This window comes from Zosterops lateralis (assembly GCF_965231275.1).
Source record: "Zosterops lateralis genome assembly, chromosome: Z".
In the NCBI taxonomy this organism is placed as follows: Eukaryota; Metazoa; Chordata; class Aves; order Passeriformes; family Zosteropidae; genus Zosterops; species Zosterops lateralis.
Window position 1 is genome coordinate 22,040,466 of NC_139800.1, and position 18,801 is coordinate 22,059,266.

Here is an 18,801-nt window from a genome sequence, read left to right on the forward strand (position 1 = left end):
TTGTTCCTCTTCAGGACCATTTAGGAGATGCCTAACCTGCTTAGAGGAGCGGTGGAAGCAATTGCTTTGTAGAAATAATGTTGCCTCAACCCCCTGTATCCCACTGCTTCTCCTAAAAAATAGTCAACTCTGTGGATACTGCATGTAAAGTGCTGGAAGATGCAGACAGAAATGCCAAGGCACAGTGGTTTCTCCAGGCTCTTTGCTGATCCAGCTCTTCCCCTGTCTGTGAGGGAATAGTCACCGTCATTTGAGAGCTGGGTGAGACACAGCCCAGCAGGGGATGAGCCCATTACACTGCTGCATGTCTGGCATCAAGAACAATCCTGGAAAAATGTTTTCACAGCTGGCAACCAAGCAGGAAACAAAAGAAAGACAGAAAGGAGGCACTTGTTCTCAGAAAATTAAATCCAAATTACAGTAATTATACTTGCATTAACACTCTATTTGCCATAAAGATGCATAACAACCTTAGGTGAGATCTGAAACTGTCCTGAAGGTGAGAAGAAGGTAACTGGGGAAAGAGTGCCAGCTTCTCCCTGGCTTGTAAAATCCTTAAGAAGTCTGGATTATCATGAATGGTTGTTTGCAATTTAACTTCCCCAGCAACCACCTGTAAATGAGTCAGCAATCCAGCAAGAGCAGCAGAGAACCTTTAACAGAGCTGATTTATTCCAGCAATCCATTATTTAATCCTAAAGAAAGGCATTGTTTTCTATATGAAGATCTGGGCTTCGGATTCTATTGTGGCATACGTAATATCAGACAAATTCTCACCTCACTCCCTGAACAGGATGAAATCACATCCTGTTGGAGCCATGGGGTTACTGACTAAACTGGGCTCATTAGCATAATTCTGAGTCCTTGGACCACAGAAACTCAATTCACATTCTTCACCTAAGCAAAATGAAGCATAGCAGAGACCAGCCCTGGCAGATGCTGTCAGTACTTTGGGAAGGTCTTCACTGAAATCACTTCCTCAATTTCACTCCATATCCCCATATGGAGATCTGGTACAAAGCCTTTCAAAGTCCTCATGACCTCTATACTGCCAGGTCCTCTCAAGACTTTATAAGTGGGCTCTGCTAGATCAGCTGAGGAATGAGTAAGAAATTTGAAACACCAGCGAGGGCACCAATCCACCCTCCCAAATAAATACTCAGACTGCTCTGAGATTTCATCCCAGATTTTTCACTGGTAAGTGCTCTTTTGGGGCGATTTTTCAGTTACTCCTCCTGTTTCTGACATAACTTCTGCACTCTCTGCACTCTTCTGGTTTAGCTCAGACACGTACTTGCCATTTGGCTTGGCACCAGAAGACAAGTACAGAGACACAGAAGGTTCCCTCAGGAGAGACAGGTAAAGTCAAGGATGGCTACAGAGGCTGAGGGTGAGAACAACACTCAGCCCCTGTGTAATCCATGGTGTAAGAGCAGCTGTCAGCCTAGTAAACAGCCCAAATGTTAGATATTTCCTGTCATACATCAGACAAGAGCTTGAGCAAATCTTCTGCAACACGGGCAAGCAATTGCAAACCAGAAGGTGGTAATTAAGAAACACTAGGTTAGTGTTAATGAAAGAAATTTTGAGGTGAGAGAAAGCAAAGAGGATGAACCCTTCTCACCTCCTGTCCCTCGTCCTGTGTGCCATGTTCTTAGCCACTTGCAAAAAACAAAAGTAGCTTTCTAGGAAGGAAAGAAATAAGACAAGGAGATGACAGCTGTGCCAGATCAGTATGTCTGTTCTCTACCCTGGTGATGAAAAACAGGCTATGAAAGGTCTTCATTTTCAGCTAGTAGTTTCACCTACAGCAAGAGAGGCAGAAGGTAGTTTAAGCAGTGAACAGAAATGTTGATATACCAGACCGGGTCCAGCAGATATTACCAAGACTGTTGATGGCTCGAGGATTTGCACTGAACAGATACTAAGAGTGCTGAGCTTGTGCTATAGAAGATGTAGTTCTGGGTGACCTAACAGGCACCTGCCTGCACCCAAGTGAAGGATATTAAGAAGACAGAAATGGACTCTCTGCAGGAGTGCACAGCAGGAGAATGAGTCACAACAGCCATAAACTGAAACAGGGAAGGATTCAATGTGACATAAGAAAATTTTTCTCCACTGTGACACTTAGTCATTGGAACAAGACTCCAGAGTGGCTGTGAGATCTCCAGCCCTAGAGTTTTTCAAGAGAAGTCTAAGCCCTGAACAGCCTTGTCTGATCTCAGGGCTGTACTTGCTCTGAGCTGGAGGCTAGACTAGAGATATCCTAACATCATCTCCAGCCTGAACATGCCTGTGGCTCTGCAATCCCAGGATTTTCTTCATCACCAAGGGTAAGCTGGAGGATAAGTCTTGCAGCTCTACCCTACTCTGCTGCTATGCTCTTATTGCAGACAGCATTTCTAAGCAAATATCCTCTTAAACCTCAAATTGCTCATAAGGCCAGGACAAGTGCAGACCAGTACAGCCATCAATTCCCATCTCCTGGAGAACACTGGCACAGAGGGGACAAGTTCCCCAGCACCCTCCTTCCAGGGTATCTAGGTACTGTGGGTGCTTCACAGACCAATTTGAATGTCTGTGTCAAAGAGATAAAAAGAAGAAGGTCCTTCAGTGAAAAATGACGACGAAGCACTGGAAAGAACCCTTAGAAAGCAGAATCCTGAAGCAGATGGTGACAGGGCCAAGGAGGAAGCTGGACTATGAGTCTGTGAGAGCTGTCACCACAGGAATAAGAAAATGGAGATTCTTTCCCCATGCCTACCCACAAGTGGAAAAGCTGATGTTAGAGGGGAGCTTATATAATCCCAGACATGCAGGACAAATTCATGTTTTCCCACTATGCTTATATCAGTGACAGAAAAGGGATAATATGGCTTTAGTGTTGATAAATTCCCACTGTTACTGTAGCACCTTGTTGTTGAGTGCTTACAGTTTGATCGTTTAACACACAGGCTAAAAATCAAGTCATAATCAACAAAATTGAGGAGTTCAGGAGTCTGTAAATGCAGCTATGTGGCTTGTTCTGAGCTGTCATTACCCCTTTGTAAAAGCTGTGAATCTCTCTCTGTAATGCTGCCTGACAATCCCCCTATCATTTCAGTAAGATCAAAAAGTGGAAGTAGAGTTTATAACCTTTTAAACCCAGAAATAACCATAGTGATTCACACACCTTCAGTCAGTAACCTGAACACAACAATTATTCTTCCTGGAGCTAAAACAGAGCTTTCACTAAAAGACAAGGTGTTTTGACCTGAAGGAGTTTGAAGGATGCAGACAAGCTAGTGCCATGCTAAATACATGTGCTCAAGTCCTTGTTTAATTTGGTCAGCTGCCAAAAAACATTATATCTCTATCTGCTAATTTTAAAGAGCTTTCCTCCATTGCATATCCCTCCCCATGTAGGTGCCTTTAGGATGAGATCAAATTATATTTTGTTAAAATATATTTAGATATTATATAGAATTGTATTATATACTATATATAATATGATATTTCACTTATGCATACAATATAGACTCTAACTGTATTACATCTATAATCTTAGTTTACACATTTTAAATTATAAATTTTAAAGCTTAATTTACTTGCAGAGTCCTCAAAACCTCTTTGAAGTTATGTTTCTTAGGCCTTAGGTCAACTATCTTGGTCTTTCAAGACTTACTTTCCATTTCTTTTCAATTAATCAGTAAATCGATCAATTGATCAATTAGTCAATCACATCCACTGCAGAGTCAACCCTGGATACGTGCAGAGATCCCTTCCTAGTTACATTTAAAGTTCTGCTGGTTCCAGCTCTCTTTAACAGAATCCACATAGGTGTTTTGTAGTGCTCCTTCTTTTAAGTAGGGTGTTTATTTTCCAGAGAAAAGTCCATGTTCAACCATTCTTTGAGGCATAAGCAGTATCTAAACAAAGGTTTACCACAGGTCTGAGTCAAACAGCAATTGTCAAGTAAGGTTGAAAGTCCATGGAGTACTATGTGTATAAGGGAGCATGGCGGTGTTTAAAAGATTTCATGTTGATACACATGCTTCTTTCTGAAGCAGGGGAAACAGGTCAATTGCAAGGTTTAAGTTTCCTCTTAAGCCCTTCAACCACATCAAGTAATGTGTGGCATTTCTGTACCACCTCTCAGCCCGATCCACACAAGCCTTTCAAAAACCTGGGGTTACTCTCTCAGGGAGAAGCAAGGATAAGATGCACTCAGGGGTTTCACCAAAGCCCGCAGAAAGCCAAAATCACAGGCTGTGAAGCACAGGCACAAAGGCTGTACCTCTCCAGTGAAACCCTGCAATACAAGCCGGGAAACAGACAGGGGCAGAGAGAAGGGGAGATACCAATTGGCTTGTTAACCTCTGCTCAGCCTGCCACCACAACTGAGCATTTCAGAGATAAGGGAGCTGAGGACTGGAGCTCTCTCTGCCAAGCCATATCTCTTTCTTTCTTTCTTTGCAGGTAGGCAGTGGTGGTACCCCATTTTCTTGCTGCTTCTCAGAGCTCAGACTAACCTTGACTTGGAATGTAGGCCTGACTGATTGCAGAAGACTTCGCCTACCACATAGGCATCTGAAAAATCATGGCTGGCAGCACATCCCTGGCTATGAGCAGGGTAGAAGCACTCTGAAGAATGAAATTTTCCCACACAGCAAGGTGCAAGCAACTTAGAGTTTTCCCTGTCACTGCTGAAGGGATGGCATATCCTTCTGCAAGTCTTTATACCCCACAGCCAGTCAGGATTTCCATCCCTGGGCAGTGCACTTCTGGCCCAAGCTGCCTCAGGCTCTCCTAGTTGCAGAAGCAAGACCCACATTTTCTGCTTTAGGCTGGAAAACCCCATGAAGTTGAGCTGAGTGAGACAGCATCTCCATAGTCCTGCCTTCGGCCTCATGGCAGCAGACGAGAAGAGGTTTCTCAGGGTGGGCTTCCCTTTCACTTATGCAGCCCAGCTTTTTCAGCCCCTAGGTTGTAGGAGCCATTTGGGCTGCAGTGTTTTTACAGCACAGCTTTTAAAGCATAGCTTTTCTTCTTGACAGGCAGTTCTAATTGAAACCAAATCCATCAGCTTTTTGCTCAGCTCTGTTACAAACTCAAACCAAGAGGCAAAGCCTGGCATGTCTTTTTCTTTTTTTTTTTTTTTTTTTTTTTTTTTTTTTTTTTTTTTTTTTTTTTTTTTTTGCCATTGACATGAAATAAACAAAACTATTAATTTCCTGCACTCCCATTGGAAGTCCATGGTTGGCCAGGCCTGATAAAATGAGAGCCTTTGAGTTCATTTCCCTGGGTTAGCATGTTGCTTCAGTGCAGATCAAAGCAGGAAACCTAATCCTGGAGAGGGATGAGCATCCTCCAGTCTCACAGCTGCATTTGCAAAGAAGCTTCTGGTCATTCTGGTCTGACTGTTTTGGTGTCTTACTTCTGACAGCAAATCTATACAATCATCAAAAAGTCAGACGAGGCAAAATAAATAAGAAAGCAGTAACTGAGCAATGCTGATATTCATGCTCCCTCCTGTGTTACTGGGAAGGATCCTTTCCCTTCTCCTCAGGATATCAGAGCCAACACCGGCAACCAAGTAGGGAGATATCTGATCTCGTTGAGCAGGGTTAGTGTGTACCCAGACAGCACAGGCTTGCAGGGAAAGGCAATGACTTTTATTAAGTCAAATAATACATATCCGGAGAATAAAATACCAGCTTTAGGGCAAAAGCACTTCTCTTTTCTTTCCAGGAATACTTACTTGCGTAATAAAAGGTGCTATCTGCACTCACATACTTTGATTTGATTACTGTGTTCAAGACCATCCTGACCACAACAGCCCCAGCCCCATGGGAAGAGCAGGGGTCACCACACCTGATCAACATAATAGCCTTAATCTGATACATTTCCTGGGGGAATTTCAGGGAATTATAAGGGTCAGGAAGCTGAAAAAGATAAATGCAGCAACTATCCAGAAAACAAGACCATTCAGTTTAATCTCACTTTTTAGAAGACGAACGGAACAAGTCAACAACATGCAAGTGCCTGAAATTCATCATTCCTAACATGAGTTTGCACCGAAGAAGTCATGCTGCACCAATCTGATTTCTTTTTGCAACAGTACAATACACCTTGTGGGCAGGAAAGGCACAGAAGTCATTAACCATGACCTCGGAAAGACTTTGCCATTGTCTCCCTTGGCATTCTGATCCTGAAGTGAGACAACAGACCTACATAAAGTGAATAGAAACTGCTAAGACCCAGCTGAATATTTGTACCCAGAGCTGCCAGCACTGAGATACACTCTCACAGCTTCGTGGTCTAGTGGGGACCTGGTCAGTTTCTGTTAGTGCTTGGATAGTGGGACAGACGGGAAGGCTGCAGGTGTCCAGGAAGGCAGGACTGGAATTTGAAATTACCTGGACCAGAGATATGCTCTGGAAAGCTGGCATGTGAATTAGCAAGGACAAATACAAGATACTGTGAGTGAAGAGGGGACAATCCCCAGCACAAATACAGGATTGTGGGGAGGGAGTGTTCTGCCATCAGGGTTGGAGTTAGAGGGATAATCACCTGGATGGGACCTGGCACTCCTGTGAAGCAGTAAAACGGCCAGCTCTGCCACTGCAGAGGAATGGGAGCATCATGGCAGACATATGACAGGATCTCTGTGTTGGGGAGGGCAGCACCCACAGGACACGGTGCAGCAAGGGCACAGTTCATGGAAGGTAGCCCAGGAAGAACAAAACACAAAGATTTCAGTCCAAGAGGTAGGAGATGGGAAAACATGATATTGTCCTGGCAGAACAGGTCTCTGAACTGACCAGGCCCCATGAGTGGTGAGGAGCTCAGGCACACCCTAGACTGAAGGCAGTGGGATTGCTGGCAGTTCCCTGGTGAGATATGGGAGTAGAGGAGACCAGGGGATGTTTGCCCTAACACAGCCTCACACAGTCAGTGCCTGGCATTCCTTCTCACAAAATCAGTCAGTGAATTGGAGCATAAGAGTTTCCCTCCAGGAGAACCTCAGAGCTGCTTTGATTGTAGCCATCACTGCATCCCTCACAGCCAGCGGGACTGTAAGTCAGACCCTCTTCTCTGCTTCACAGGACTCTTCCTTTTCTCCACAGGATAAAAATAATCCTCTTGCGTCAGTTCCATCTCTGTGAGCAGTGAGACATTTTATTCACTGGCAATCCCTTCCCTTCTCTCATTTAAATAATTCTGCATTGAGCACATCAAACTAATTTGTGCAAGGGACACTTATTTGCCCTGCCTGCAGATGCAGGTGTCTCCATTTCTTTTCTTTTGCAGAAGGCTGGTAGATGCCACAACTGTTAGCTGGGGAGAGGCTAGGGAAAGGCTGGAAGCAGTGCAATGGTTTCAATCAGGGCATGCAGGGGCATGAAGGTCTTCAGATGGATGCACCCAGAGTCACAAAACTCACAGGTGAAGCCTGCAAGCGAAGGGCTTTTTACAGCAATGCACTTGGGATGTGTTTTAAAATGACACAGACACAATCTCCCAGGCAGGGAGCTGCCCTCTGTGTCTCCACAGGCAGCCTCAGCCCTTTCCAGCCCAGGCCGGCTGTTTGGGGAAGGCTGTGTCAGGCTTTGGCAGAGGCTCAGGAGGAGTTACAGAAATGTGCCAGATATCAAGCTGTTCCTTTGGCCCTCATAGCTGTCCCAGAGTTCCCAGTCGATGCCCAGGGACAAGGTATCACAGAATCAAAGAACCTTAAGGCATTGGAAAGGACCTCAATCATCATCCAGTCCTAACCCCCACCCCACCATGGGCAAGGACACATCCCACTAGACCAGGTTGCTCAAGGTATTATCTAGCCTGGCTTTGAACTCTGCTTAGGTTGTGGCATTCACAGCCTCCCTGGGTAACCTGTCCTGTGGTCTCACAGCAAAAGAATTCTTCCTAATATCTAACCTAAATTTCCCTTCTCAATTTGTATCCATTCTCTTTGTAGAACTTGAAGAAGAGTAAAAGCCCACCTCTTCCAAGCTCTGGGGCATTACTGGATTCCATGAGGCAAGGCAAAAACATGATCAGAACAGGTCTTGGAAATGATGACCAATGTCCTGTTCTCCGTCCCTGCTGAGTGAGTTCTCAGGTGCTCAAAACACTACACAATCACAAGCTGGGGAGAATCAGTTATATTTCTCCACCGTTACTGCATGACCAGTGGACACCATGGCAAACAGAGGCCAAACCTATACTGTGGAGGTAGAGTGCCAACAAGGACCTGCTGACCTGCATTCCAGGATTCCATGTGCTTTTCTGGCCACATCACCCATGGGATGCCTGCTTCTTCCTACTTGTACCATGATCCAGGTTCTCATCCCTTCGCTCATACCACTGGCACCTCTTCCCTCTGTCCCTGGGTCCACTTCCTAATTTTCCTCAAATTTTCAGTGATCTGGCTGGCTCAGCTTGAAATCTTGGGTTTGATAGTCTGTGATATCCAAATGTCAGGCAGGAGGCAGGAGAGGCTCCAGGATCTGGGCCCCGGTGGGACAGGGATATCCATTACTGTACCCCAACTGTAGCTCCACTCCTAAGGTCTAACTGTATTGTATGTGTCTCAAAAGCACTCAGCACAAGGAAAGCACAGAGAAGAGGTGTAGGAGAGTAGATCCGTGGTGCCTATGGACAAATGTCACTTGGCTGCTGTGGCTCCAAGGGAGATGGGTGTCCTCATTCTACTCAACATGGAGAGAGGCTGCATCTCATCCAAGGAGATGCAAAGGCCAGGACCATGGCTGGGTCTCCCAGACCTCAGCCACTGCTTTGCACCTTGTCCTCATGACAAGCCATCACCTTGTCCTTCAAACACACCCCTTGGCTCAGGGGCTGAGCTAACAAGCTTTCCTCCTTCATTTCCCTGTGCAGACCCAGTGCTCAGGAATAGCTGTACTCCCAAGAGTTACTTGGGGCTCTCTGGCATAAAATCAGCTCACCCTCAGATGACCTGGAGGATAAGCACCTACATTACCTCCTTCACGAGGCCACTCTAATCAGTTCTGGCAGCGGGGCTGAACACTGAATTGTCTCTGTTGGACAGGTTGCTGGCTAGCTGTCCTGCACTCACACACAGCCATTGCAGGAAGAATGAGAGCCTCTCAAAAAGCCTCCATTGCTGGCTCTGCCAAAGCCATGCTTTGAAAACAGCTTATTCCCCTAGGGGTCCCTCTGCCTTTATACTGGGGCTGTTATTCAGGCAAAGAACTGGTGATTTCTCAGGATTTCCCACTTTGCTGGACGGGATTTTAGTCATCTGCAGAGAAACAAATGCACAGAGGACAAATAAAGAAACAGGAAGAACAGGTAAGCCAAGCAGATCCTGTGAGGTTGAGCAGTGCTACTTTGCCATAATACTGCCCTGTACTTTCTGCCAAGGCACTGAAGAAAACTGAGGCTCTGGCTCAAAGAGGAACTGTGCAAGCTGAACAGGCATATTCAGGCAATCACAGATCTAACCAAAATCAAAGTCCTCTAAAATCATAAGGCAAGGCTTCTTCTTATTCATTAGGCATTTTCCAGGACAGACAGCAATTGGCTCTTCAGGCTGCAGAGGAGCAAAGTCCAGATTGCTCAGACTTGGGGAGCTCTAGGAACAGATACAATCTGTGCACAAAGGAAGAGAATGCAAAGCTTGTAGATAAAACAGTTCTTGTAGCAACATAACAGTACCACAAACAAGGCACAACTAGAAACCAATTTTGCTTGACCTAATTGAGATCTCTGTTACTGAGGACAGCAAATCCAAGGACACACACCAGATTTACCCCTAGGAAGTCTTGACTATTACTGATCACAAAATCAAATCCCCCCAGCATTTTTCTCCAAACCTCTAGTATTGCAAAATGGAGCAGTCTCATACCACTTTCAAACATAGGCATATCTTCTTATTATACAGACCTTCAAAGATGAAACTAAAAAGTCAAAGCCAGTCCTCTTGGCTTTGTCAGTATCCCCTTGACAGCACACAGCACCTCACAGAATGAGACTTGCACTTTAGAAATTATTCATAAGTACTATGGATTTTTTTGTAAAATGGGAGCTTTTCTTGCTTCAGTTGCCAGTGTTTCTATTTAACGTACTAAACACATTTCACTCTGACCACTGGGAATTGACTCCAGCTTAAAATAACTTGTAAATACGCTGATGTTGTCTCTCCAACAACTGCCAAACACAGCAGCCACAGAAGGAGACATTGCATAACAAAAAAAGCTTGAAGATGTAGCCAGGAACAGCAAAAGGAAGAAAAATTCCAGCTCTTGACCTTGGGGTTCAAAAATGCTTCTGCTACATGGACCTGTCTTCTTCCTTCACATACATTGATGCAACCCAAAAGTTGTTTCAGAAGCAAAGAAAATAGATTTAATGAGAGTATTCAAGTCCTGTTGATCTACTCGTGCTTGTTTGGCTTAGTTCTCCAAACAGGGTAAATATCTAAGGTTGCCTCACCTCTGTTCATGATCCAGCACTCTTTGTAACTGTGGTGTGACACTCTTGGACACCTGGATTTGTGCACAGTGGCTATGCCCAGCGTGTCCAGGTAAACGGGCTTCTGTTTTGCCCAAGAACCGTAGCCTGCTGGCACATGGACTGTCTCATTTCCCAAGTAACGGTTTTCCAGGCTTAGACAGTCCCTTCATTTTATCTCAGGCTATGCTAGACTGGGAGGAACCCAATGGGAGATAGTGGAGGGAGAAGAGATCCTATGGGGATGCAAAGGTTTTCCTGATAATGGCTTTCCTAGCAGTGCCAGGGCAGGAAATCATGGAGGGGAAGGAGAAGGCAAAAGGAGCACGGGAGCCTGCTTTTGCCGGTATTCTATTTGGTAGTTGTTGATTTATAGTTATGAGTCACGGTCCAAGTAGCAAAACAGCCACAGGCCACAAGTAATGCTGCTCACACCCTGGCAAGATTCACACCAGAGGCACAGCCTCTTGCTGTGGGACCTGCATGCCCTGAACCCAGAGACTGTCAAGGCAACCACATCCAGACCTTCCTGCTCCAAGGCAGGCTCAGAGCCACCTGTCTGTACACGTCTCCAACCTACTCTTCTTGAAGGCCTCCAGCACTGGGTTTCCTTCCCATACCAAAGAATAAATGCCAGTGCATATATCTTTATGGACCTACAAAAGTGGCACAGAAAGCTGTGAACAGTCAGACACAGGGTTTCACAAGTCCCTAGACGCACTCCATGTTCCTCAGCTCTGCCACTAACATACAGAGAGCAGCCACTTGCAACTGGATTAAATAACAGGGGAGGGACTGAATAGAAACCAAATAGCATTTTCAAATTTCAGAGTAAGCCATCAAGCTGCAGGTCAGTTTTTATAAGACCCAAGCTCATTTGTATGTTCCTCCACACCCAGAGGCCAAGGTGGCTCTGGAGGAGGCAATCCTCATGAAGGCGGTGCACAGCAGCACACCAAATTCCTCCAGCACTACTTGTGCTTTGTGCTTCTGGGTCACTGAGCAATTAGTCAGTTCTGAAAAGACACTGAAAAAATCGGCCAGGGCTCAAGCAACACAGAAGGCATTGAGAGAGAAGCATTTGCATGAAAACGAGAGACTAAGAATTATACCATTAAAAGAGCAAAACTTGACCCGTTTGGAGAGGAGAGACAAGTGCTTTTCTCTCAGACAGAATGAGAGCTGCTGGGATAGAAAATACAGGGACAAAATATACTTCCCTCAGTACTAAACAGCTCACCAGTCCAGGACTGACATGACCTTGGAGAATGGATCTAATCCATAGCTTCCTTCCTTAAATACAGTCAGATGTGCAGATGGACTGTACGTGTTGTGAAAGAAGGAGGGAGTTCAAGTTTGTATTTCTGTATTTAGATGCTGGCTGGTTGATCCCTTACAACTCCCACAGCTACACGAAAACATTAAGAACAGAAACAATCTCCTGATACTTTACTCCTTCAAGTTACTCCCTGTCATCCTAGGGGATAGCAACACAAGGCTACAAAGAAGTTCATAATCAAGCATCCCACTCTGTTCACAGTGTTCCAGCGTTACAGCCTAGTAACTGTTCTGGACATCAGCTGCATGTCACAAAAACTGGGATGAAACCATAGTCCCTTACTGAGAGCACTTGTGCTGCCAGGGAGTGTGAAGGAGGAAAGAACCTCAGGCCCCAGGAGATCTCTGTGCTGGGATACAGTGTTGGGGAAGAGGATAGTTTGAAGAGGAGATTTCAACCACTCTCCTATTGTATCCTTTAAAACTTCAGACACTTTCACCAACCTTCTCCCAATCCCCTTCCGTCGTTCATCTCCTTAAGACCCCAACATCCTTCCATGATCCATCACAGTTCCCAAATCCCTTGCAGACCCCACCAGCAGCAATGGCCAAAAAGCCACAGTGCTTCAGGAAGCAAAACTCAATGCTCCTTCCTTGGCTGAACAGCCTTGGGCTGGATCTGACCAAGGGCAAAATTGTCAGGGCTGCAAAGATGCAACAAGTTACAGAGTCCAGAGGTGACAATGGATGATGTGATAAGGCACAGAGAGAGTAGAGCAGCTGCCCAGCATGTGGATGTGAACATGAAAGCTCAAAGGCAGCTGACACCCCTCGCTTGTCCCCACATTATAAACTGGTAAACAGGTATACAGCATCAGACACACAGGTGTGTGCCTGTAGCTCCTGAACATGCATAGTCCTGGCACTGTGTCCTGGCGTGGGCAAGCAGCTGTGTGTTCCCTTTCTCACTCCACTCATGCCCAGCTAGACCCAGTCAATCTGGATTTACTGCCTGGGAAGAAATTCAGTTGTTACCAAGAAACAGAAAAAGAGATGCTTTGCATGTGAAGAAACCAGTAGCAGGAACAGAGATTGAGGTTATCATTCTAAATAATCCAAGGTAAATATCCAAGACAAGCAGGCCAAGAAGTTGTCTGCCTCCCTGTCATTCATCCTGGGTACTGGCCAAGAAATTTGCCTTAGTCTCAGCAAATTCTGTATTGCAACCTTTCTTTGATCCAGTTTCTCTTCTATTCCTACTCTGTTGTGCTCTCCTAAAATTTCTAAAAAGCATTGCACACTGGTTTTTTACTATCTTTTGCTTACTTTTGGCATTGGGAGAGGTTAAGCCAGGCTACTTTAGCAGTTTTTAAAAAACAAAGCAAAGCCTATGAGCAGCTACATTCTTCTGACTGTGATGACAAAATGCTTTAATTTCTTCCAACCCCTGAATGAAACCCGTAAGGCTCACTAATTAAACAGCTCTGCCCCAAACTGATTCTTCTTACAGCAATGCTTCCCTTGGGTGAACTCAACCACCAAGGTCGTTACAAATTAGAAATGATACTTTATTAGTTAAACAATTCCTGCCTGACATCTGCTGCAATATTTAAAGAGCGCTTGGAGTCTAAAAGTGGCTTGGATGACAGCAGAGAGTCACTTGTTCCTACTGCTGCATCTTAAAATGCTGCAGGCATTTCTGTCCCCCCACTTCTGAACAGAAGAACCCAAACTAGTTACACCTCATGGAAATAAATACAGCTTGAGGTAAGGGGATCTCTCTGTCCTGCCTCAGAGACTTCATTCTGTGGCGGTAGAGAGAGAGATCCAGGACTCAAATCCCCAGAGTACACATGGACACCCCCTATGACATCCCTTGTACACAGGACCCCTGTGCCCTCTGTGTGCCCTTGACACAAGTGCCTGATGGGTGCCAGAGACTCTGGGTCCCCAGCTTCCTCTCAACAAGAAATGCACCTTTTCCCATGAGCCACTATGAATTTAGGATGCCAAAACTCACAAGTAATTTTAGGCATTTTTAAAAAATATTTTACTGCATGTCTTGGTGAAAGTCACTTCTGAAAACAACACCTGAGTACTTTCGAGAAGTTTCCCCCTTGTCATATTTTTTCTGCCAAGTGTTCATAAATGAGACTGTACTAATGTAGCTGACAGCAAAACTCAGAGTATTAAATAACACCTCTTAAAGATCCTCAAGTGTTTTATGAACATGAATTAATTAAACTGCAGGCCAACCCTGCAAATTATTTAAAGAGATCTTGAACCTTCCCTCCTTGCTCAAGGACATGAAGAGAGGAAGGGACCAAGGTCTGATGAGTACCAAAGCATCATTCCCATTTCCACTTTTTCATCACACCAGCTTTAACTAACAGCCAAAACCCAATAAGCTCAGAATGGCTGAAATCTCACCAGGATGATGTTAATCCAGTCACTTTTTGTAAGCTCTATCTTGCAAGCCCAGCAGTAGCCAAGGAATCTGCAGAACAAGGAGCAGACAGCACTGTGTCTGTTTCTAGGGGAAGCATAGGATTTGGAATGATGTGGCTATAAAGAGTCCTCTCAAAACAGGTTGATTTGTTTGCAAGTTTTACCTGTCAAAAGCAATTGTCCCAGCTGTTTGAGAAGGCAACTCTCTGCGGCATCAGTGTGAAACAGAGAGGTAGTGGGACCTGGATGAGCCAGGCCAGGTCCTGTCCCTTTGGAATCCTGGGTTCTGCCAGAACTCAGCAAAAGGCACCTTTCTATCTCCAAAGGAGCTCGCAGAGGAAGACCAGGCAGCTGAGCTCACAGATGCTGGGATTGGTATGAAGCACTGGCTGTGGCTTTGTCCACTTGCTTGTCAGGCAGTTTTCCCCACTGGGGTCTGTGGAGATCAAGTGGCAAACAGAACAGCCTGGGATACCCAGGTACTGAGTCAGACATGGACAGGTTTTTCTATCTGCAAGGAGGCAGCTGGGATGTCAGGACTCCTCTGCACAGTTTTGGACCCTCTTCACTTACAAAAATCTCTGGAAGTTCTGTGACTGTCAACTCCAGTCTGGGAATCCCAGAAAAGAGGGAAAAGTTGAGTCATTTTACAGAGGAAAGCTGGTTGCACAGGATAAGGGTAAGGGTGTAAAGAGCACACTGAGTTGATCTTTAGAGAGCCTGGATCAATACTCTGGAAGTACATCTGACTTCCTACTGTGAGATTATATTCTTGCAAACACGGCTGGAGGCTGGCTGCTAAGGACACAAAAGCTGGTGCTGGCAAAGGAAAGAGATAGACAGGAGCACACACTGGATGGCACAGCCTGTTCTGACAGGACTTGACCTCCCTCTGCTAGAATATTCTCTTCCATCAGTTAAATCTCCTCACCACTTGTTCACTTATGGCCCTAAGAAGGTTAGGCCAGATCCATCACTTTGCCACCACACTGCATGCCATCTCTTTTAAATCCTCGTATCTTTCAGGCTGGCTGCAGTCAAGGAACCTGTACACATAACCAGTCATGCCGGAACATCTCTCCTTCCTCTCCACATGCGTGGGAAAGTTTTAGTTCAGTGTTCAGTGTCCCTTCAAACCTAACCAGGCCAGCAGAAGACAGATAGTTTAATAACATCAGAACAGCAGACTGCATTTCCATCCCATTTATATGTTGCGTGGGATGTAGTTACATGTTGGTTTATGGTCAGCAGTAAGCATTGGAGTTACTCCTAAACTCACAGTTTAAATTGCTTTATCAACAACATGCAATTTGCCTTTAAAGAAGGTCAGCAAAGAGAAATGACAACATTTATAACTGCATGGAGGAGTGCTGCTGGCCACCAGGAGCAGAAGGAGACAATTGAATTCACACCTGAACAATGGGATGGCATCCAGAGGGACCCAGACAGGCTCGAGGACTGGCCAATGGGAACATCACAAAGTTCAAGACCACATGCACAGTGCTGCACCTGGGTTGGGACAACCCCCAGTACCAGCACAGGCTGGGCATGAACAGACCCAGAGCAGCCCTGCCCTGAAGGACTTGGGGGTGCTGGTGGGTGAGAGGCTGGACATGCCCCGGCCATGGCACTCACAGCCCAGAGAGCCAAACGTGTCCTGGGCTGCATCCAGAGCCCTGTGGGCAGCAGGGGAGGGAGGGGATTCTGCCCCTCTGCTCTGCTCAGGTGAGACCCACCTGGAGCTCTGCATCCAGCTCTGGGGTCCCAGCATGGGAAGGACGGGGAGCTGGTGGAGTGAGCCATGGCCATGAATATGATCAGAGGAATGGAGGACCTCTCCTCTGAGGAAAGACTGAAAGAGCTGAGTTTTTTCCAGCCTGGAAAAGAGAAACCTAAGGGATGATCGAATTGTGGCCTTCCAGTATGTGAAGGGAGCCTACAAGAAAGATGGAGAGGGATTTTTTACAAGACTTGTAGTGACAGAATAAGGGGGAATAGCTTCAAACTGACACCGAGTAGGTTTATATTAGATATAAGGAAAAAAAATTCTCTACTATGAGGGTGGTGAGGCACTGGAACAGGTTGCCCAGAGAAGTGGATGCCACATCACTTTTAAGTGTTCAGGGCCAGGCTAGATGGAGTTCTGAGCACCCTGGTCTAGTGAAAGGTGTCCCTGCCCAGGGCAGGGGGTTGGAATGAGGTGGTATTCAAGATCTCTTCCAACCCAAACCATTCTTTGATTCTGGCACACAGTGCAGTATTGCTGGGTGCTGGTCAGTCTACAGCTGGGGTGAAGAGGAAATCAGCCATATTTATGTGTGTGTGACTCCTCTCCACTGCTTAAGTCCTTGTGCGGGCAGGGTCCCCAGCAGACACTGTGCTCATCCATGCCCAGGAAGGACTCACAAAGCATCAAGGAAACTTATCCTGCATCAACCTAATGACAGCCTGGAGAGCTTCAACAGTCTCAGGCTGAGGTTTTGCTGTATATAGAAAAGTGTTAAGCATATGAGAAATTCTTCTCCACAGCTTCCAGAATACAGCCCCCAAAAAATTGCCATGCTACTGTTTTCTATGCCATCTCTGCACAGAGAAGATTCACATTTCCAGTGGCAGTCAGCTGAAGAACTTTTAAAAACCTTTTAAAAATCATTCTGAAGACTCTGGAGGGACACTAGTGTGATTAGTTCCTGGCCAAAGACCCTGCCTAATATAGCAATTAGTAGAGTATAACATTCGGGAGTACATAAATAAAAGATTACCATCTTGAGAGATTGCTTTCCTCGATCAGTTCTAAAAAGCCCGAAACAGAAAGACTCCACTTAACACAAGACAACTGGATATGAGAATTATAAGGGCATAAAAGGACATCACATTTACAGCCATTCAACTCATAGCTGGATGAAGACCAGAAAGAAAATCCAGTAAGTGATCCACATAAGAGACATTATAATCCTTCAAAACTGGCCCTCATGGATGTGTGAAAAAAAACTTCACCAACCTATAGAGGTACATGTATCTCCTTGCTGTCACTTGAGACAAGGATCCCAAGTGTCCTTACATATTAAAGATACTGCTTGCACATTTACAGGAAAGTTGACATGGTGTCAGGAGACAGGCTCTGAAGCACCAGTACAAGAAGACAAGCAGCGGGGTTTCTGTGGGAGGACTTGGGCAAGATTTGGGTTCTCCTTTACTTGATTTCAAGGAGTTTCACAAATAAAACCCAAAACTTAGAAAATATGTGAACTTTGGGAAACAAATGTACATCTACAGAGCTTCTGGACCAGAGCTTGTCTGGACATGGGGACAGCAAACCTGCTCCCTACCAATCCTCACTCCTTACCAGGAGCAAACAGAGTCCTTCTGCTCAAACAGGAACAGACACAAGGATTTAACATCCCAGACATCCTACCCAAAAGGCTTGAGGTAATTTTAAGTACCTTGCTAGAGAAAGGAGCTTTGCCAACACCATTGCATGAAAGGAGAGGGAACAGTAACAAGGCCTGAAGAGACCTTCTGTGGTTGAGGGAATGCAGCTTATCTTTACCTTGGGCATCTTGCGCAGATTGGGAGAGAGCTTCAAGCAGACAATGAGGCCTTGTTCATCTCCAACAATGATAATAGGGTAGACAGGATTAAACTGGATGTGTGTTGTTTTATTTTGCTTCCTGGTCACCACTAGTTGGGTGCAAAGAGGTTCAAGCTTATTAACGTTCAGGTCAAACACATGGGCCTGGGGAAAAAAAAGCGAAGAACACAAAAGAGATTAATTAATGGCAAGAACATCTCTCAGTGACAGAATGATGACTGGAGAAACCAGAAAGAAAAGGTTCTGTTGAAAAAATGTCCCAGCCACAGCACACAACTACCATCTGTGCTCAGGGCTGTGGTCTTCTTTTAAGTAACCAGTGTACAGAAGTCAGCTGCCTGCTTGTGAGCAACTGCCCCCCTCCTGCAGAGCTCATGGACTGAGGACCACTTCCCTGCTGTGGCTGCAAGCCTTGGCAAGGCTCCAGCTGATCTGTGCTGGAGAAGGTTCTAAGCCAGTACTGCCAGCCCCACAGACCTTAATCTCCCTTCTCAGTGCAAGTAATGAGATAAACAGGTGTTAAATCAGAGTCTAACACAGACTGATGCCCAAAATAGGGAATGTTGTCAGAAATTTTGATTACTGCTCATTACAGAGCTCTCTAACATTTTCAGCTTAATAATAACAATAAAGACACAAACCAGTAAGTAATTGGGAAGTGATGGGAACAGCCATAGTATGATTAGAGTATACCCTGGGGTAATGTGCCAGAGAAGCACAGGACAGCTTGGCACCTCACTTCAGCCCATACACTACACTTGCACACATGTCCTTCCACAGCATCAGGAAAAGTGCCAGGTAAAGATTAGCCAAACAGGAAAGGTGAAGATGGAGAGAGGCCTGAGGACCCACTCAGGTAGGAGTCCCATTGGCATGGACTTCAGAGATCTGGCCCACTGACACAGACCTGCCACATCCCCAGCTGCACAGTAATGCACATTTCATTGTTCACAGGAAAGAGTGGCAGTTACTTGAAAGAATGAATTAACTTAACATTATCTCCCAAT

General features: G+C 45.5%; 1 protein-coding gene across 3 annotated transcripts in view; it reads right to left on the reverse strand.

Annotated features, from left to right (window-relative positions):
* DNAI1 (dynein axonemal intermediate chain 1) overlaps nucleotides 1-18,801 on the reverse strand; it is a 139,520-nt gene that overhangs the window by 11,635 nt on the left and 109,084 nt on the right. For 2 of the 3 annotated variants that reach the window (XM_083883044.1, XM_083883042.1), the window contains one exon: nucleotides 17,753-17,938. The exons of the other annotated variant lie outside the window; for it this stretch is intronic. In XM_083883044.1, coding sequence (XP_083739170.1) covers nucleotides 17,753-17,938 — 186 coding nt within the window. The remainder of the gene's footprint in view (nucleotides 1-17,752; nucleotides 17,939-18,801) is intronic. 3 annotated transcript variants of the gene reach the window in all.